The sequence below is a fragment of the Somniosus microcephalus genome, chromosome 30, assembly GCF_052327205.1.
Source record: "Somniosus microcephalus isolate GS21.2 chromosome 30, FLI_Smic_1.0, whole genome shotgun sequence".
NCBI classification, from domain to species: Eukaryota; Metazoa; Chordata; class Chondrichthyes; order Squaliformes; family Somniosidae; genus Somniosus; species Somniosus microcephalus.
This window is the reverse complement of record NC_141016.1, coordinates 15,729,647-15,751,121: the sequence shown is the minus strand read 5'-3', so window position 1 is coordinate 15,751,121 and position 21,475 is coordinate 15,729,647. Positions and strand designations below refer to the sequence as shown.

Genomic DNA, 21,475 nt, shown 5'->3' with positions numbered 1-21,475 from the left:
AATCTTTCAGGGTTCTTGCTTCTGATCATTATCCAACGACCCCTGCTGGAGATTGTGGCTGCAGACAAAAGGTTGAGGATCTGCTGTGATGCCTTGCTCGGTCAAATAGCATCACTGCCCAAGATCACAAACTTGGGTGAGGTACCAAAGATGTACCCTAACAACAACCAATGCCTTTGAGAGAGGAGGAAAAAACCAAACTAGCAATTTACTTTGATCGAAGAATATCAGTTAACCTTTGCCTTGGGTACTTTGATTAGAGGTAAGCAATTAGGGGCTTCTGGAGTACAGCAGTCCTTTTGTAGTCCAGTGGTGCCAACGAAGTGGCATCTGCAGGTAATGCTAACTGGTTTTATTTGGTCTGTGAGGTGATATGCATGGGCATCTATGACCGTGCTGAGTCTTCATATTGAACCGCTGAGAAATCCATGTATTTAGAGTTTCCATTTCAGATAATGGAGTGCACACTCTCTTCCTGTAGGGACACACCTCACTTGCCTAATCCCATACAATTTAGGCATAGATGGGCTAGAACCAAGGGTATGAGATCCTAAATAACAACAGAAAATGCTGGAAATACTCAGCAGGCCAGGCAGCATCCGTGGAGAGAGAAACAGAGTTAACGTTTCAGGTCTGGGACCCTTCATCAGAACTGGAAAAAGCTGGAGATGTAACAGATATTTAGCAGGTGCAGAGACGGGGGGGCGGGGTTTAGGAGGGGAGGAAGGAATAGAAAGAACATCCTGTACTTTTGTAAGAGGCAGGAAAGATAAAATGTTGCAAATGGGAATGGCAAAAATCATACTGCATGAAAAATGGGGGCAGGGATAATTATCTGAAATTGTTGAACTCAATGTTGAGTCCGGCAGACCGCAAAGTGCCCAATCGAAAGATGAGTTGCTGTTCCTCGAGCTTACGTTGAGCTTCATTGGAACAATGCAACAGCCCGAGGACAGAGAGATCAGAGTGGGAGTGAAGCGGTGAATTAAAGTGACAGGCGACCGGAAGCTCAGGGTCACCCGTACGGACTGAACGGAGGTGTTCCGCAAATCCAAAGAGATCCTGCTTACTCCAAACCTGCCTCCAAGAAGACAGACAGTCACATGTGGGTGCGAGTCCTCTTCAGTGAGCACCTTCTGCAACTAGTTAAAGGTGAGGGATTTGATTGTGGGCATCCTTGAATAGGTACCTCAGTGCAGATTCTAAGCCAGTGGCTCAGTGGGCAGCACTCTTGCCTCTGAGTCGGAAGGTTGTGGGTACAAGTCCCACTCCAGAGACTTGAGCACAAAAATCTAGGCTGACACTCCAGTGCAGTGCTGAAGGAGTGCTGCACTGTCGGAGGTGCCGTCTTTCGGCTGAGACACCAAACCGAGGCCCCGTTCACACTCTCAGGTGGGCGTAAAAGATCCCACGGGCACTATTTCAAAGAAGAGCAGGGGAGGTATCCCCGGTGTGCTGACCAATGTTTATTCCCTCAATCAACATCACTAAAACAGATTATCTGGTCATTATTACATTGCTGTTCGTGGGAGCTTGCTGTGCGCAAATTGGCTGCCATGTTTCCTACATTATAATGGTGACTACACTTCAAAAAGTACTTAATTGGCTGTACAGGGCTTTGGGACGTGCGGTGGTCATGAAAGATGCTATAGAAATGCAAGTCTTTCTTTATCATCTGGCACACAGCGTGTACCAGGGATCCCTGATCAGCACAGAAATCCAAAAGCACTGTCACCGTCCTTCTGATCTCATCAAGGGCACATGCCTTACCATATAAAATGGCGGGTCTGCCAACTAGAGATATAACTGATAGCCTCGCTGCCTACCAAGCGATGTAGGCACCAATCAATCCTGGGGTTATCAATACAAAAGCAAAATACTGTGGATGCTGGAAATCTGAAATAAAAACAGAAAATGCTGGAAATACTCAGCAGTTCAGGCAGCATCTGTGGAGAGTTAACGGGGGAATTTTGTCAGCCCTGGGGAGGCGGGACTGCAGGGAAAATGGCAGAAACTGGGAGCGGGTACCGATCCCGCTCCCAACCAGCCTCTGTGCCATCTTCCTGGGAGCCGGGTCCCCGACTCGCGCAGAGACTCGTCTCCTCGAGGCGGGAAGAGGATTAGAGCCAATTAACTGCCTGTTTACAGGTAGTTAACAGGCAATTAAGAGGCTTATCCCCATTTTACCCCTGCAAGTGTGGGCTTCCCGACGGCTGCGAGGCGAGCAGTGGGTCTGCGGGGGTGAGAGGGATCGAAAAGTGTGCTGTGGAGGTGAGTGATGGGTGTAAATGTGGAGAGGTAAGTATGAGAGGTGAGTGTAAAGTGTTACAAAAAGTTTACTTACCTTTGTTTCTTCCTGCAGGCTTCAACGCTTGGGGATCCGGAGGTGCCTCATCTCAACGGCAGAGATGACAGAATGGTTGCTGCATTCTCAGATGCAGCAGCCATCTGATTTCTGCTGAGGAAAGAGGTTTGGTGAATCTTCAGTGCAAGGACTCACCTTAGAACAGAGATTGTCAGTGTTTGACAGCTTCTCAAAGATTTTGACAGATGAAACATCATATGCTGACGTCCTCGGTCACTGGCTTTCCCTTAACTGGCCGGCTAAGCCCGCAGGGCGGGCTTAACAAAGTCAATCAAGGGAAAATAGTGTGGGTTGGCCGGATATCATTGGGGGCGGGACTGAAACCCGACAACCAGCAGTCCCGCCCCCAACGTGCCCCCATTGACAAAATCCAGCCCATGGTTTCAGGTCGATGACCTTTCATCAAAACTGGAAAAAGTTAGAGAAGTAACAGGTTTTAAGCAAGTACAGAGGCAGGGAAAGGGGGGAGGGGAGGAAAGTACAAAAGGGAAGGTCTGTGGATAGGATGGAAGGCAGGAGAGATTAAAAGACAAAAGGGATGATGGTGCAAGGCAAAAGGAGCTAGTAATGGGATAAGTAGAGAAACAAAAGATGAGTCTAGAAGAGGTGTAAATGGGAATGGCAGAATCATCAACAGCTGCCATGTGAAAAAATAGGGGCCGAGGTTATGGTCTGAAATGGTTGAACTCGATGTTGAGTCCAGAAGGCTGTAAAGTGCCTAATCGAAAGATGAGGTGCTGTTCCTCGAGCTTACGTTGAGCTTCGTTGGAACAATGTAAGAGACCGAGGACGGAGAGGTCAGAGTGGGAGTGGAGTTTTAATTCTCCGCTCCACTCCACTCCCACCTTTATTCCCATTCTTTCACCCACATCGGAGTGTAATGTATCCAAGTTTGTTGAGAATACAAAGCTAGGTGGGAAAGTAAGCTGTGAGGAGGACACAAAGAGCCTGCAAAGGGATATAGACAGGTTAAGTAAGTGGGCAATAAGGTGGCAGGTGTAGTATAATCTGGGGAAATGTGAGGTTATTCACTTTGGTAGGAAGAATAGAAAAACAGAATATTTTTTCATAGAATCATAGAAATTTACAGCACGGAAGGAGGCCATTTCGGCCCATTGTGTCCGCGCCGGCCGACTATGAGCTATCCAGTCTAATCTCACGTTCCAGCTCTTGGTCCGTAGCCCTGTAGATTATGGCACTTCAAGTGCACATCCAAGCACTTTTTAAATGTGGTGAGGGTTTCTGCCTCTACCACCCTTTCAGGCAATGAGTTCCAGACCCCAACCAGCTTCTGAGTAAAGAAATTTCCCCTCGAATCCCCTCTAAACCTCCTACCAATATTACTTTAAATCTATGCCCCCTGGTTGTTGACCCCTCTGCTAAGGGAAATAGGTCCTTCTTGTCCACTCTATCTGCAATCCAAGGTCCCTTTGTTCCTCCACACTTCTCAGTGTCCTACCATTTAATGTGTATTCCCTTGCCTTGTTAGCCCTCCTCAAATGCATTACCTCACACTTCACATTGAATTCCATTTGCCACTGTTCTGCCCACCTGACCAGTTCGTTGATATCTTCCTGCAGTCTACAGCTTTCTTCTTCATTATCAACCACACAGCCGATTTTAGTATCATCTGCAAACTTCTTAATCATACCCCCTACATTCAAGTCTAAATCATTGATATATACCACAAAAAGCAAGGGACCTAGTACTGAGCCCTGCGGAACCGCACTGGAAACAGCCTTCCAGTCACAAAAATACACCCTTCAACCATTACCCTTTGCTTCCTGCCTGAGCCAATTTTGGATCCAACTTGCCACTTTGCCCTGGATCCCATGGGCTTTTACTTTCATGACCAGTCTGCCATGTGGGGCCTCATCAAAAGCCTTGCTAAAATCCATATACACTGCATGAAACGCACTACCCTCATCGACCCTCCTCGTTACCTCCTCAAAAAATTTAATTAAGTTAGTCAGACACGACCTTCCCTTAACAAATCTGTGCGGACTGTCCTTGATTAATCCGTGTCTTTCTAAATGAAGATTTATCCTGTCCCTCAGAACATTTTCCAATAATTTTCCCACCACCGAGGTTAGGCTGACTGGCCTGTAATTACTCAGTCTATCTCTTTCTCCCTTTTTAAACAAAGGTACAACGTTAGCAGTTCTCCAGTCCTCTGGCACCACACCTGTAGCCAGAGAGGATTGGAAAATGATGGTCAGAGCCTCTGCTATTTCTTCTTTTGCTTCTCTTAACAGCCTAGGATACATTTCATCTGGGCCTGGGGATTTATCCACTTTCAAAGCTGCTAAGCCCCTTAATACTTCCTCTCTCACTATGTTTATTTCATCTAGTATTTCACACTCCTCCCCCCTGATTGCAATGTCTGCATCGCCCCACTCTTTTGTGAAAACAGACGCAAAGTATTCATTAGGAACCATACCCACGTCTTCTGCCTCCACACACAGATTACCTTTATGGTTTCTAATAGTCCCTACTCTTTCTTTAGTTATCCTCTTGCTCTTAATGAATTTATAAAACATCTTTGGGTTTTCCTTGTCAAATTTTTTCATGCTCTCTCTTTGCTTTCCTAATTTCCTTTTTAATTGCACTCCTGCACTTTCTATACTTCTCTAGAGTTTCTGCAGTATTGAGCCCTCGGTATTTGTCAAAAGCCTCCCTTTTTTTCTTTATCCTACCTTGTATATCCCTTGACATCCAGGGGGCTTCTAGATTTGTTAGTCCCACCCTTTTTCTTTAAGGGAACATACTTGCTCTGAATCCTCGGGATCGCCTCCTTGAATGCCTCCCACTGCTCGGACACTGATTTACCTTCAAGTAGCTGTTTCCAGTCCACTTTGGCTAAATCCCATCTCAGTTTAGCAAAATTGGCTTTTCCCCAATTGAGAACTTTTATTCCTGGTCTATCTTTGTCCTTTTCCATAACTACCCTAAATCTAACTGAATTATGATCGCTAGCACCAAAATGCTCTCCCACTGATGCGCCTTCCACCTGTCCAGCTTCATTCCCTAAAACTAAGTCCAGAACCACCCCCTCCCTTGTCGGGCTTTTTAAATAGTGAGAAACTATTAAATGCTGGTGTTCAGAGAGATTTAGGTGTCCTCATACAGGAAACACAGAAAGTTAGCATGCAAGTACAGCAAGCAATTAGGAAGGCAAATGGCATGTTGGCCTTTATTGCAAGAGGGTTGGAGTATAAGAGTAAGGAAGTCTTGCTACAATTGTACAGGACTTTGGTGAGACCACACCTGGAGTACTGTGCACATTTTTGATCTCCTTATCTGAGGAAGGATATACTTGCCTTAGAGGCGGTGCAACGAAGGTTCACTAGATTGATTCCTGGGATGCAAGGGTTGTCCTATGAGGAGAGATTTAGTAGATTTGGCCTATACTCTCTGGAGTTTAGAAGAATGAGAGGTGATCTCATTGAAATAGACTGAGATGAGGAGGAATTTCTTCACTCATAGTGTTGTAAATCTTTGGAATTCTCTACCCCAAAGGGTTGTGGATGCTGAATTGTTGTATATTCAAGGCTGAGATAGATAGATTTTTGGACTCTAGGGAATCAAAGGATATGGGAATGGGGCAGGAAAGTGGAGTTGAGGTCGAAGACCAGCCATGGTCTTACTGAATGGCAGAGCAGGCTCGAGGGGCTGTATGGCCTACTCCTGCTCCTAATTCTTATGTTCTTAACCTATTCCTAAATGTTGACATGGTCTCTGCTTCAATCACTAACTCCAGTAGTGCATTCCACAGCCTCACAAACCCTCTGTGTAAAGAGTTCTTCTGCTCTGTGTCCTTAATCTCTTACATTTAATCTATATTGGCACCCCACTTCTAGATCCCTTCAATCGCCAGAAACAGTCTAGACATTTGTACACATCACCTCTTCATCTCCACTGTGCTAACAAAAACAGAACATGAATTAGTTGCTTATTAGATGCTAAAACTCCTTTTCTTTCCCAGTACCAGGAAAATCCAACCCTGAAGCCTTAAGTTCAATCCCTGGCTCTGGTCCTGGCTGACGGTCACACTTCTGCCTTCATGACAAGCAAATCTGCGTGACTGGGAGAAGAAAATAGTGTGGTTTCTATCAGAATGTGCACTGATGTACCCATTCAAGGATGTCCACCATTAGATCCCTCACCTTTAACTATTTGTAGCAGATGCTCACTCAAGAGGACCCTCCCACTGCTATCCAACTCAGCCTTCTGTTGCGAGTTCGCCTGCTGATGACACTGGTTAGGGGTGGCTGAAAGTCATGCAGTCGTTAAGCAGTTCAGATTTCCACGACCGCACAAGTTAGAACATATCAATACTTGAGGGGAAAAACTATGGGCCTGCAAAATTGTAACCTTGGATGAAAATATCTTAATATTTATATTTACTGTGTGTTTAAGGTTTCCCATTCTCTTCCCAGCTACTACACTTCCTCATTCAGTTGGGACTATCAGAAGCCAGAGTCTCCACAGTCATTGGCAATGCTGCTTTGAGTCAGCCTTCCTTCACAAGATCTGACCAGGCCTTGCTTCCTGCTTCTATTTACTCTGTTTTGTGTTTCCCCCTCGGGTTTGTTTGCTTGTTTGTCTCTGGTATTTATTATTGTGTTCTCCCCTCTCTCCGTCTGTCTCTGGTTGCTTTTGGCAGAATTGGAATTTGGAATCTATGTCAAAAGGGGAATATTTCTGCTTCAGTTTGCTATCAGTCCTTTGTCAAGTCAGGGTGCTACCTGGTACTAACCAATATCACACTGAATTTAGCAACAGATTGATAGTCATCTTTCGGATGAGACGTTAAACTGAGGCCCCGTCTGCCCTTTCAGGTGGACGTAAAAGATCCCAGGGCAATATTTCGAAGAAGAGCAGGGGAGTTATCTCCCCGGTGTCCTGGGTCAATAGTTATGCCTCAATCAACATCACAAAAACAGATTATCTGGTCATTTATCTTATTGCTGTTTGTAGCAGCTTGCGGTGTGCAAATTGGCTGCTGCGTTTCCAACATTACACTATTGACTATACTTCAAAAAGTACTTAATTGGCTGTAAAGCGCTTTGGGACGTCCTGAAGGGTGCTATATAAATGCAAGTCTTCCTTTTCTTTCTTTCTTTGAACCTGTGGTTGTATGAAAGATTTCTGGGGTTTCAAAAACCCGTGCATTAAAAGCCAAAGGATCCCAACTTGTGGAAAGAATATTTATTGAAGCAATTTTGTCTGATGCTGTAGAAATGATGCAGTTATCATGTGACAATATAGTGGGGAAATAGCAGGGTCTCTAACCCAGAGTAAGAATGTTAGGAATGGTAAATCTTTAAATTATGCAAGTAATAGTAATTAGTTGACAAATTAGTTGCTCGTTAAATGCTAAAACACTCTTTTTTTGCCAGTACGAGCAAAGGGCAATCCAGATGTCTCAAGTTCACACTTTGACTCTAGTCCTGGCAGATAGTCACACTGCTTCCTTCACTCCAAGCAGATCAGTGTGACTGGGAGATAAACATACTGCGTTTTCTGCCAGAACTTACTTTGTGGATCTCTTACAAAATTACTGCAACAATTAATTCCCCCGTTTGCAGTTCTTTAGAAAAAATAGACCTGGATATAACTGGAGTTAGGCACATAGCGTGGATTGTAGTTATAGATCAGAGCTGCCGCCTCTTCCTCCGAGCTTGGGAAATGGTGCAAGTTCTTCCGGGCTGCAAACAGACAGATAAAAAGAATCAGCGACAAGGATTCGGAGGGTGCAGTGTATCAAAACAGTGGCCTTTCACGCTAGCAGCTGGTTCACACTGGACAACGGGACCTTGAGCAGGTGGTTGGCAGCAGGAATACCGCTCTCGCTGCAGGGACTGGCAGTGACAATAACACACTTAATCGACACAATCACCGGTCATGTCACTCTGTGTGATCCACCTACTCACTCCCTAAACCAAGTACGCTATCAATGACATTGACAAAATCCAACATTTTAGTTGCCACTCAGTGGGTTCAATTACACGAATTCTTACTGAAAAAGAGAGTGCAGAACATGATGCAAGGCGGACTCCCCATCCGGTCACATCGAGGTAGGAGGGAGGGTTCTCTGCCCGGATTGAGGAGCAGTATCAGACTGTTAATTCACTTGACATCTGCCTCAAAATTTATTGCAAGGGGATTGGAGTATAAAAGCAGGGAAGTCCTGCTGCAACTGCACAGGGTATTGGTGAGACCACACCTGGAGTACTGCGTATGACGTAAGAAAACTACTAGGCACTTGGTCTAAGTATTAAACAAAGCTTTAATCAACTGTTTTACAACATGGAGATCTAGTTGTGTCCTTCACTAGTTCCTGTTAAAGAATGTTCCAAGCAAGCTGGGCCTGTGCCCGAGTATTTATACTCTCCCTGGACAGCGCCACCAGCAGGCCGCCCAGTATTATTTCATAAGTCATTTCCACATGAATGACAAGATTCATGTCAGCGTACAGTTTTGGTCTCCTTATTTAAGGAAGGCTATACTTGCATTGGAGGCAGTTCAGAGACGATTCCTTCGGTTGATTCCTGAGATGAAGGGGGTTGACTTATGAAGAAAGGTTGGGCCTATACTCATTGGAATTTAGAAGAATGAGAGGTGATCTTATTGAAACATATAAGATACCGCGGGGGCTCGACAAGGTAGTTGCTGGTTTCCCCTCGTGGGGAAATCTAGAACTCGGGGGCGTAGTTTCAGAATAAAGGGTCGCCCTTTTAGAACTGAGATGAGGAGGAATTTCTTCTCTCAGAGGGTTGTAAATCTGTGGAATTCTCTGCCCCAGAGAGCCGTGGAGGCTGGGTCATTAACTACATTTAAGGTGGAGATAGACAGATTTTTGCAAGATAAAGGAGTGAAGGGTTATGGGGAGTGGGCAGGGAAGTGGCTTTGAGCCCAAAATCAGCCATGATCTTATTGAATGGCGGAGCAGGCTCGAGGGGCCAAGTGGCCTATTCCTGCTCCTATTTCTTATTTCTCATTTACGCTGTTAAAATGATTAGTCAGTGCACAAAAGGGTAGATTCTATTTTTCATACATTGTGACTCATGCTCCTAACCACAAACAAGTACCTTCATTGACAAAAAAATCGGCCAGGAGATAGGAAACCTGAACAGCATTCGGAGAGTGTGGGAAAGCTATATGCTGCTGCCACTGAAACCGATTAACTTCTGGATGCCACTGGACCCCATAGAAAGGATACTGGATGCCTGCAGCGATTGACAAGAGAAAGATTCTCATAAGGAATTTGTACAAAATATACATATAGAGCCAGGTGCAAACTATTATTCATTTTCTCCTTTCCATTTGTCTTTATTATAGGTTGTTAAATATTGGTGATAGGACTGTCCTGTTTGCGGCCATTAAGATTATTCTGATAACACAGTAATAAAAGAACAAAGAAAGTCTAGTGGCCTACTTTCTAATAAATGTACTTTGGTCTTGAGTCTGTTGTACTTCAGATGTCACAGATGCAAAATAATCTTGCAGTTGCCAATCTTAAGAGAAAGAATCACTCTTGGATTGACCTCAGGAAGTGCTGGAGAGGAGTTGGCCTCGAATTGACCTTGGCCTTAAAGGGAGAGCCCGATAACACACCGTAGTAGCAGTTACCTGGTATAATGCTCCTGTCCCTCATAAAAGAGCATTTCAAAAGACGTTTTTTTTTATTCGTTCACGGGATGTGGGCGTCACTGGCAAGGCCAGCATTTATTGCCCGTCCCTAATTGGCCTCGAGAAGGTGGCCATAGCGGTTTGGTACAACTGAGTGGCTTTTAAGGCCATTTCAGAGGGCAGTTAAGAGTCACATACCGGCCAGACCGGGTAAGGACGGCAGATTTCCTTCCCTAAAGGACATGAGTGAACCAGGTGGGTTTTTACGACAATCCGGTAATTTCAAGGTCACCATTACTGACCCTAGCTTTTTATTCCAGGTTTTATTTAACAAACTGAATTTAAATTCCCCAGCTGCCGTGGTGGGATTTGAACTCACGTCTCCGGATCATTAGTCCAGGCCTCTGGATTACTAGCCCAGTAACATAATCACTAAGCTACCGTACCCCTATAATGTGAGCAATACCATGAGAGATGTGCCAGTAGTTGCGAAGAAAAATGCACGTTACCCAGTATGAAATACTGTTGCCTCACAGAGCCTTGCCATATCCCTCCTCTGCTGGTTGAGTTGTATATATTGCAAGGATGTCCTGTACAGAGATATTACACATATCCTTTAGTCACCCTATTAACTGCAATAGTATTATTTTTTATGTGATAGGAAGCACCAGACCTGTCCCTAGCTTCACATTAGTGAATGAAGCTATTCTGGAATGTAGATCGTCAATCCTCACATTGTTACCAGAGGGGTTGAGGGTGGAAGTGGTGGTGAAATATCAGTCTCCATTGGATAAAAAGATACATTAAGTATATTGTGGCGGTACCACCAGGTGTCCCTTACTTATAATACATAATAATTCCCTTTAACTTTACTATGTAGGTATATAACTTACCTATGTTTGTATATAACTTACCTGTTTGGGCCATTGCCCCTTTAAGAACGTGACGTAACGCACTGATGTCACGTCGCGCATCATGTGACGCACGCGCGGCGGCCGCCGGCCTGGCTCGGCCTCCCGTAACGGCCGCTGGCACAGCTCGGCCTACTGCACCCGCGACTTCGGCCACGTCGGCCAGCCGCAGTGCCGGGTGCCTCCTGCTCTCGCGATTTCGGCCGCAGCGGCCAGCCACAGTGCCGGGTAAACGCGCCGACGTATCGACGCGGGTCACGTGACCGCCCAAGCGCGGGCAAACGCGTCGACATCACGACGCAGGTCACGTGACCACCTAAGTGCGGGAAAACACGACCGAGCGTGATGACGTCATCACGCTATCCACGGGACTGCGAACTCAGTCCCCGTGGCGTCCCCGCTGGGGAAAGACCTACTCCACGGCTCTCCTGCATCCATCTATCTTACCTGCTGTATTTCATCTGTTCCTGCATTAAAGAACTTCTTGATTGTTTCTCCTGAAGTCGAACTCGATTATTTAGTAGGAATTCGTCCAATGCCTACTTAGGTGAACCCGAATACCTACAATATCATCTTTTTACTGTTATAATAGTAGAGACAGAGGGCCTGATTTTGTGGATTGTGTGGGAAATGGTCGGATTCCCCGAATGTGGGGTTCTGACACACAAAAAAATGTGTCAGCCAGCTCCACGCAATTTTCCCTCAAGTGGCCAATTAATTTCCAGCGTGTGGGCAGCCTTGCTAATTGTCCATTTCCAGTCAGGAAGCCCCACAGTATAATGTGGTAAACCACTTTTATCGTTACACTATAGTTATCACTGTTGTATTGTTATCACCGTTATCACTGTTGTATCACGATACGAGGTCGCCTCTTGTCGCGCTGTTATACCTGGGCTGACCACCTCCGACTCCGCCCATGGCTCCACCTACCTGCCCAGGTATAAAGGTAGTCGACTGGCTGGTATTCCTCCTTGTTGGACCCGATCACCCACGAGGGTGGGCTCTGTTATTTAGTCAATAAAAACCTTTAGTTACGTTCCTAACTCGTCGCTTTTTATTGGACGAATTGATAGGTATATCAATTTTATTGACTAAATTTTAAAGATGTCTACTACTGGCCAGCCAGAAGCCCTCCCAGAAGCACAGCCACACCAGCCGGCTTGGCTGCAAGCCCTCAAACCACCGTACCTGGATCTAAACCCACAGGCAGCAAACGCAGCCCTCAACTTCAAACACTGGCTGGACTGCTTCGAATCCTACCTGGAAGAATCCGGCGCCCCGCAGAGATCCAAACTAAGACTTCTGAACGCCCAAGCGAGCCCGAGAGTATACGCACTCATCCAGGACACGACTACGTACGAGGCCGCTATCAACCTACTGAAACAGCAGTACCGCAGCCCGGTAAATTACATGTACACCAGGCACCTCCTAAGATCCCGCCCGCAACAGCCAGGAGAGTCTGTAGCTGAATTTTTACGGGCGCTAAGAGCACTCGGCAGGAACTGTGACTTTAAAGCGGTGACGGCTGTTGAAAATACGGAAGATAATATCCGCGATGCCTTTGTGAAAGGCCTACGGTCCGACTACTCACGGCAAAGACTGCTTGAAGCTAAAGACCTCGACCTGGACAAAGCTGAAGCCCTCGCTCTCTCCCTGGAGGTGGCCCATCAGGACCAGGAGGCGTTTTCCAGGTACTGCTCGCGACCCTGGGACTCGGGCCCGACCCCTACCGCAATACCCTTCACAGCGCCGCCCCCGGGACCTACCTCAGCGTCGGCGTCCCGGACCCGACCGGGCCCGCCACCCCCGGTACCGGCTCCGACATCGGGCACCCGCGATCGGGCCGCCGGCTGCTTCTTTTGCGGCCAGGAGAAGCACCCGAGGTCGCGCTGCCCAGCCAGGAACTCTACCTGCGCAACCTGCAGGAAGAAAGGCCACTTCTCTAAGGCCTGCAGGAGCGGATCTTCAGAGGCCAGCAGTGCCTCATGCGAACTGTGGGGGCGGCCATCTTCTTTCACGGCAACTGAGGCCAGTATCCCCACACGTGAGTCATGGGGGCGGCCATCTTTGATCAAGGCAACCGACCCCAATAGTGCCTCATGTGAGTTATGGGGGCAGCCATCTTCTCCGCCATTTTGTCCTACCTCGTGGGAGACGCCATTTTACCCACCACGCCCGACTGCCACCGGGCCCCCGGACCCGACGACCGCCTCGCCCGCAGACGACAACGACTCGCTTACCTACACGCTAGCCTCCGTCACTCTGGATCAAGCCCGCCCACACCACCTGTCCAAGTCGATGATGGACATCAAAGTAAACGGCCACGCCACGACCTGCCTGTTCGACAGCGGAAGCACGGAGAGCTTCATCCACCCAGACACGGTGAGCCACTACTCCCTCCCTGTCCTGCCAACGCGCAACCGAATCTCGATGGCATCGAGGTCCCACGCCACGGACATTAGCGGCTACTGTGCTGTGACCTTGTCGGTTAAGGGTACAGAGTATAAAAACTTTAAACTCCTCGTCCTCCCCCAGCTCTGCGCTGCCGTCCTACGAGGGCTGGACTTCCAATCCCACCTCCAAAGTGTAACCCTAGCATACGGTGGACCCCTCCCCCCACTCACAGTCGACAACCAGCGAAGGTTAAACCGCCCACCGCGTAACACCTGCAGCCTATCCACCCTCAAGGTGCCGCCACCTTCCCTGTTCGCTAACCTCACCCCCGACTGCAAACCCGTCGCTACCAAGAGCAGGCGGTACAGCGCTGGGGACAGAGCTTTCATTAGCTCTGAGGTGCAGCGTCTCCTGAAGGAGGGCATCATCGAGGGGAGCAACAGCCCCTGGCGTGCCCAGGTCGTGGTCGTTAAGACCGGCGATAAAAATCGCCTGGTCATCGACTACAGCCAGACCATAAACAGATACACCCAGCTGGACGCATACCCCCTTCCCCGCATATCTGACATGGTCAATCAGATTGCACAATACCGCGTATTCTCGACCATCGACCTTAAGTCGGCCTACCACCAACTCCCTATCCACCCCGAGGACCGCCAGTACACCGCCTTCGAGGCGAATGGGCGCCTATACCACTTCCTTAGGGTCCCCTTCGGTGTCACCAACGGGGTCTCGGTCTTCCAAAGGGAGATGGACCGGATGGTTGACCAGAACGGACTGCAGGCCACATTCCCCTACCTAGATAACGTCACCATCTGCGGCCGCGACCGGCAGGACCACGACGTGAATCTGGAGAAATTCCTCCGTACAGCCCAACGGCTGAACCTCACCTACAATAAGGAGAAATGTGTGTTTAACACCTCGCGCCTTGCCATCCTTGGCTGTGTAGTAGAGAACGGACTCATCGGCCCCGACCCCGAAAGAATGCGCCCCCTCATGGAGCTACCCCTCCCCCACTGCCCTAAGGCACTTAAGAGAACCCTGGGGCTCTTCGCCTACTATGCCCAATGGGTGCCCAATTATGCGGACAAAGCCAGACCCCTCATGAAGTCCACATCCTTCCCCCTTACGGAGGAAGCGTGCGCAGCCTTCTCCCTCATTAAGGGAGACATTGCCAAGGCCACTATGCACGCAGTGGATGAGTCCATCCCCTTCCAAGTCGAGAGCGATGCATCCGACTTCGCCCTAGCCGCCACCCTTAACCAGGAGGGGAGACCGGTGGCCTTCTTCTCAAGGACCCTACAGGGCCCTGAGATCCGACACTCGTCGGTCGAGAAGGAGGCCCAGGCGATTGTGGAGGCGGTACGACGCTGGAGGCACTACCTGGCAGGCAAACGATTTACCCTCCTTACCGACCAACGTTCGGTCGCTTTTATGTTTAATAACAAGCTGAGGGGCAAAATCAAGAATGACAAGATCTTGAGGTGGAGAATCGAGCTCTCCACCTACGATTATGATATCTTGTACCGGCCAGGTAAGCTGAACGAACCCCCCGATGCTCTGTCACGAATTACATGCGCCAGCGCGCAAAGTGATAGACTTCAGACCCTCCACAACGACCTCTGCCACCCCGGGGTCACCAGACTTTACCACTTCATTAAGGCCCGCAACCTGCCCTACTCCATCGAGGAGGTCAGGACCATAACCAGGAACTGCCAGACCTGTGCCGAGTGCAAACCGCACTTCTTTAGGCCGGACAGAGCAAGCCTGATCAAGGCCACCCGCCCCTTCGAGCGCCTGAGCATCGACTTTAAGGGGCCCCTCCCGTCCTCTGACCGTAACGTGTACTTCCTCAACATTGTTGATGAGTACTCCCGTTTCCCCTTTGCCTTCCCCTGCCCAGACATGACCAGTACCACGGTCATTAAATGCCTGAATGACCTCTTCGCCTTGTTCGGGTTCCCAAACTATATACATAGTGACCGGGGCTCCTCTTTCATGAGCGAGGAACTCCGTCAGTTCCTACTAGCGAGAGGTATTGCAGCAAGTAGGACCACCAGCTACAACCCCCGAGGGAACGGCCAGGTGGAAAGAGAGAACGCGACGGTATGGAAGGCCGTCCTCTTAGCCTTAAAGTCTAAGGGCCTCCCAACCTCCCGCTGGCAGGAAGTCCTCCCGACAGCGCTGCACTCCCTCCGGTCACTACTTTGCACTGCCGTTAACGCCACCCCCCATGAACGAATGTTTGTTTTCCCCAGGAAGTCGACTACGGGAACCACTCTACCAACCTGGCTGACCTCTCCGGGGCCCGTCTTGCTGCGAAAGCACGTGAGGGCCCATAAAACAGACCCCCTGGTCGAGAGGGTGAACCTCCTGCACGCCAACCCCCAGTACGCCTACGTGGCTTACCCAGACGGGCGGGAGGACACTGTCTCCTTACGAGACCTCGCACCCTCGGGCACTCCGGAGACACCACCTTTACCCCCCCCCACCACCCCCCCAATTCCAGCCCAGGTAGACGGCATGCCGGAACCCCACGAGCCTTCGCCGACCACGCAGACACCAGCACCAACACCGGATAATGCAGCACCGCCGCTGCGACGATCGGAGAGGCTTACGAGGCCTCCGGACAGACTGACATACCAGAACTGGTAGTACACTTCACCCCGCCGGACTCAAATCTAAACAAGGGGTGAATGTGGTAAACCACTTTTATCGTTACACTATAGTTATCACTGTTGTATTGTTATCACCGTTATCACTGTTGTATCACGATACGAGGTCGCCTCTTGTCGCGCTGTTATACCTGGGCTGACCACCTCCGACTCCGCCCATGGCTCCACCTACCTGCCCAGGTATAAAGGTAGTCGACTGGCTGGTATTCCTCCTTGTTGGACCCGATCACCCACGAGGGTGGGCTCTGTTATTTAGTCAATAAAAACCTTTAGTTACGTTCCTAACTCGTCGCTTTTTATTGGACGAATTGATAGGTATATCAAGTATGATGTCATAATTCGTGGTGCTTTCAAGGTCCACAGCAAGCATTGCTTCCTCTGTTGGCTTCCAAACGAACCATACAGGATGGCAGAGGAGCCTGCAGCAGCTGTGGCCAGTGCCAGACCCCGAGCTGCCTCCAAATTCAACGAAGCTTCACTGCAGGCATTATTGGATGAGGTTAGGGCCCACAGGGAGGTCCTCTTCCCTAGGTCAGGCAGGAAGAGGCCTCCCACTGAGACCAAGGCTGCATGGATGCAGGTGTCAGCAGATGTCAACTCCAATGTGCATGTCACCTTGGCATCACATCTCTAACTCCTTCCTCAATTCCCCCACAGGACCATCCAGAGCCCCCGTCCCCACTGTGGAGGAGGAAGAGGCTGTGCAGCCAGACTCCTCAGAGGAAGCTCCAACCTCTGAGGGTGCAGCATCAGCAGAAGTAAGCGCACCCAGCACCAGCACAGATACTCACACTTCGGGGGGACCTTCGGGACATACAGTAGTGTTGTCACCTGGTGTATCACAGCTCACAAGTGAGCATCAGCAGATTCTGGAGACAGGGACAGCCATGGAGAGTCCTCGTTGGAGGGCGCAGGACTCTGCCAGCTCAGCTCAGCTGCGCTGCATGTCGACCCTCTGCCTCTGGGTCCATCCGCAAGAGAAGAGGTGATGGATCTCCATGCACAGATGCAGGAGTCTCTGGCAGGTTTTGTCTCCAGGGTCGCTGCGAGTGCGGAGCAAACGGAGGAGTCCATAGCGACCATGAGCAGAGCCTCTGTGGAGTCATTGGCGCAGGAACGCATCACCATGGAAAGGTTGGCAACCTCCATGAAGGAGATAACTCGCCAGGGTACGGAAAACATGGTGAGTGCTCATAAGAGAATGACATCTCTTGAGGAGCATTGGCCATCTATTGAACAGAGAAACCAGACCTTCATGGAAGTCCTTCTGAATAGGACTGCCAGTGCAGATACGGGTCCTCATGGCCCCCTAAAGCACAGCAAGGTGCTCTCAAGCCACTTCCAAGCACTGGCCTCTTCTGGTCTGTGCAGCTTCAGGTGAGTGAGCAGCAGCCTGGTGCTCCTGGTGCTCATCCTGCTGTTCCTGGTTCTGCTGCTGCCGCCTCTGCTGCTGGAGATCCTCTAATGGCAAGAAGGGAAGGAAGAAAAGGCGTCCCATGCTTCTGGTAGATGCCTCCGCTGAGGAAGCGCTGAGTGAGGGTGGCGAGAGGGGCTTCCCAGGAGATCACATTGGAGAAGTGTGTGAGGCTCCAACCTTCCACAGCTGTGCCTAAGCCTTGAAGAAGTAGCCCCAAACCTGCAACAACAAGGTCCTTCAACATACAAATGCTGTCCCTTTAAATCGCAGCTTTCCCGAATGAGCTGCAGCTGACAGCAAGCAAGCCGGCAAGCTTCACGCCAGGTTTCATCAGCGGGGTTCCCCGCAGGCGTGTTTAGCGTGGGGAACCCCTGAAAATCACAAGGGCACCCTAAAATCGGCTTAAACATGGTGATAATTGCTCATTACTGTTCCGACGGTCAGTCCCGCCAGCGGCGGGCGGGACTGAATCGGGTCGCAGAGAAACGGCGGTCCGAAAGTCGGACAGGGCGGGGAATCAGGCGGGGGGGGGGTCGCGACCCGCTTTTTCGGCGATTTTCGGCCCCCGGCCGCCTGGAAAGCCGCCCGACGGCTGGCAGAAAATCGGGGCCAGAGATATGGTACAATTTCCCCCCACCAAGAGATTCCATCCCCTTCAACTGGATTCCTGCTAAGTTACCACCTGGTAATACCGCCAAGATAAATGGAATCTTTTACTTTTTTCTGAAGGTTGTGGGTTCAAGTCCCACTCTAGAGACTTGAGCACAAAAATCTAGGCTGACACTCTAGTGCAGTACTGAGGGAGTGCTGCACTGTCGGAAGTGCCTTCTTTCAGAGGAGATGAAAAAGAAAGATTTATACAGCGCCTTTCATGACCACCGGATGTCCCAAAGTGCTTTACAGCCAATGAAGTACTTTTTGAAGTGTAGTCACTGTTGTAATGTAGGAAACCAGCAGCCAATTTGTGCACAGCAAGCTCCCACAAACAGCAATGTGATAATGGCCAGATTATCTGTTTTAATGATGTTGATTGAGGGATAAATATTGGCCAGGGATAACTCCCTGCTCTTCTTCAGAATAGTGCCATGGGATCTTTTACGTCCACCTGAGAGTGTAGACGGGGCCTATGGTTTAACGTCTCATCTGAAAGACGGCATCTCCGACAGTGCAGCACTCCCTCAGCACTGCACTGAAGTGTCAGCCTAGATTTCTGTGCTCGAGTCTCTGGAGTGGGACTTGAAGAACCCACAACCTTCTGACTCAGAGGTGAGTGTGCTACCAACTGTGTCCCGGCTGAGCGTAATCCGCAATTGCTGGGGTGAAGAGGACCTCCTATACAATCACCAAAAGAAAAGACTGGATGCTAGTCAAGTCTCCTGCTGAGGAAGCATCAATAATGCTTAGTCACCTTAATTTACTCTGCTGTTGATTGGCATCAGAACCACGGAACCATGAGTCTTATGGGTTGAGTTGGGAAGATTATGCAAACTCTTGAAGACCAACATTCACGCCAAACTTCATAATCAACGCAGAACACGGCTTGACCATTTCTTGGAATGGCCCCCAAATGCTGTATTGGAGAGACGAGCAGGAGCTGTGTTTTTTAAATGAGCTGGAGCTTGTTTCTTTGTGCCAAGTATCAAGGAACTCAATAGATTTGGAGGATTTGTTTTTGGTGAATTCAATACTCATATATCAGCCCTACTGCTGAACTTAGTAAAGGCATGCAATTCTGGAAAGCGGGAGGGATTAGTTTGCAACACAAACAAGCATCAAAGTTCTCGGTCACTGGGAAGAATCTATGACAAGATATAGAACTTGAAACCTGATGTCACCTTTAACTCAAATCAACAATGTCACTGAGCAAAGTGACATAGGGGGAAAAAAGCGGGATCGCCCCGTTTGGGGCACAATTATCGGCCGGGCACAAGGTTTAGCGCCTGGCGCTAATTATTGCCTCCGACTGCAAACTTGGCTTCTACCGCCCCCTGGGGCGCTAAATCAGGTGCTACACACCTCTCTTAAGGTGCTAACGCCGAGGAGCGAGGCGCTAACTCAGACTGCTGGCGAAGCTCATGTGATGTCAGTCAGCAATGGAACACAGACACACGGGCGCCGGCCAGTTCTTAAAAGGGAGGGTCGATCTTACTCTCCATCCACACCCTGCTCATTGCAGCCTTGAATCTCAGCCTGGAGAGGCCTGTACATCAAATCTGCTGGAAAGAACAATGGAGAGGCCCAGGGAAAGAGCTCAGAGTGCATCCCCCATAGTCTTCTAAATCGATGCAAGGAAGGTCAAATCAAAATGAACCTGCAAAGTGCCCAAAGCTCATTCACACAGCTTTGAATCTCTCCAGAAGTCTCTCTCTCTCTCAGAATGCGTGGTGCAAAAATGTCACCGACAAAAAAAGTCAAGCGGCCACCTTTAAATAGCGCTTCCCGACTGCAAAATGTTCCCCTCAACCTGTCGTTGCTAGCGGCAGGCAGTAAGGCAGGGGGCGCCACTCAATATCCGGTCCGGGGTGCTACCGGGGCGTTGCACGCTCGACTGACGTCACGACTTGCGGGCACAGGAGATCGTGGCAGTAGTGTTTAGCGCCGCCGCAAAATGTCTGGTCAATTTCACGAGCGGTGCAAACATCGCCGCGCCCGGGCGCTAGTTGCTTTGCGCCCCATTAGTGCCCGCTAACGGGAGGCGCAAAGCAACCAAATTTTTCCCCCATAATGTTTTAACAAAGAACACAAAAAAACAAGACACAAATGTTCTACAACCACTACAACAATGATTTTTCTAAAATTGAAAGAACTTGGTAAAAAAAAAATCTTTTGATGTTTACACTTTGGTAAAGCTTTGCAAAAGCCTATAAAGAGGATGTGAATTCATGTGAAAAGATTGATTAAATAAAGTGACGAGAAACTTCATGTATAATGCTGGCAGTAGGTATAAAAGAACTGAAACACGCTTCTAAAATGAGCTCGATATTTACACAGAGGAGTGAGGGAAAGCACAACTAGCTGAACAGTGTCCTTGTGGATCCCTTGTTTGGATGATGCCCTATTCATCTGCAAATGGAGGTTAAACAAATGCGGGAGACGTACAGTGCTCTTTGCGCATGCTACAGCACTGCCATCAATGCTCCTGCTACAGCTATATTAATTCTACAATAGCAGTCACACTGTTCCACCTACCCTCCATAGTAGACACAAACTCCAAGCCCTTTCTGTCATTATTGGTGGACAGGATTGAGTAGAATTTACTCAGTTTCTCATCTTCCAGGAAAGCCTGCCAAAAATAAAGAGCAATCAAATGACAGTGCAAATAAAGGGAATAAATGTTTGCCACGATGGAGGGACCTTCGGGTCTTTCTGGATGGATACATTTAGATAGGCTGAATGGTCTTCCTCATCTGTAACTATCTTGTGGAAAAATAACCTGCTCCATCTAGTTATTCACTGACTGATGCAAGTCCCTACTGTATCTTTCTCTTTTCCACCCACACAATTTTCCCATCTCTCTTGAAAACACTGAAAACATCTGAAAGACAGACAGAAAGAGAAAAAGACAGAGAGAAAGAGAAAAAGACAGAGAAAGAGAGAGAGAAAGAAACAAAGAAAGAAACAAAGAAAAAGACAGAAAGGAGAGACAGATTTACATTGAGCTTTTCATGACCTCAGGACGTCCCAAAGCACTTTTTGAAGTGTAAGTGTTGTAATGTAGGAAACACGGCAGCCAACAAGCTCCCACAAACAACAATGTGATAATGACCAGATAATCTGTTTTTGTGATGTTTATTGAGGGATAAATATTGGCCAGGACACCGGGGATAACTCCCCTGCTCTTCTTTGAAATAGCACCATGAGAGCAGATGGGCCCTCGGATTAACGTCTCATCTGAAAAACAGCACCTCCAACAGTGCAGCACTCCCTCAGCACTGCACTGGAGTGTCAGCCTAGATTTTTGTGCTCAAGTGTCTGGAGTGGGACTTGAACCCTCAACCTTCAGTCTCAGAGGCGAGGGTGCTACCAACCGAGCCATGGTTGACATACACTGATACCGGATGTAATGGACAGGAAACTT

General features: G+C 48.8%; 1 protein-coding gene across 2 annotated transcripts in view; it reads right to left on the bottom strand.

Moving 5' to 3' along the window:
• Window positions 1-7,561: 7,561 nt before the first annotated feature.
• The window catches only part of gghl (gamma-glutamyl hydrolase like), a 31,048-nt gene continuing 17,134 nt past the window's right edge, over window positions 7,562-21,475 (bottom strand). The window contains exons 7-9 of one of the 2 annotated variants that reach the window (XM_085971044.1): window positions 20,587-20,680; window positions 9,460-9,597; window positions 7,562-8,076 (exon numbers count right to left, since the gene is read on the bottom strand). In XM_085971044.1, coding sequence (XP_085827170.1) covers window positions 7,961-8,076; window positions 9,460-9,597; window positions 20,587-20,680 — 348 coding nt within the window. In that variant the 3' untranslated portion in view covers window positions 7,562-7,960. The remainder of the gene's footprint in view (window positions 8,077-9,459; window positions 9,598-20,586; window positions 20,681-21,475) is intronic. The other variant, XM_085971045.1, reaches the window with a different exon arrangement.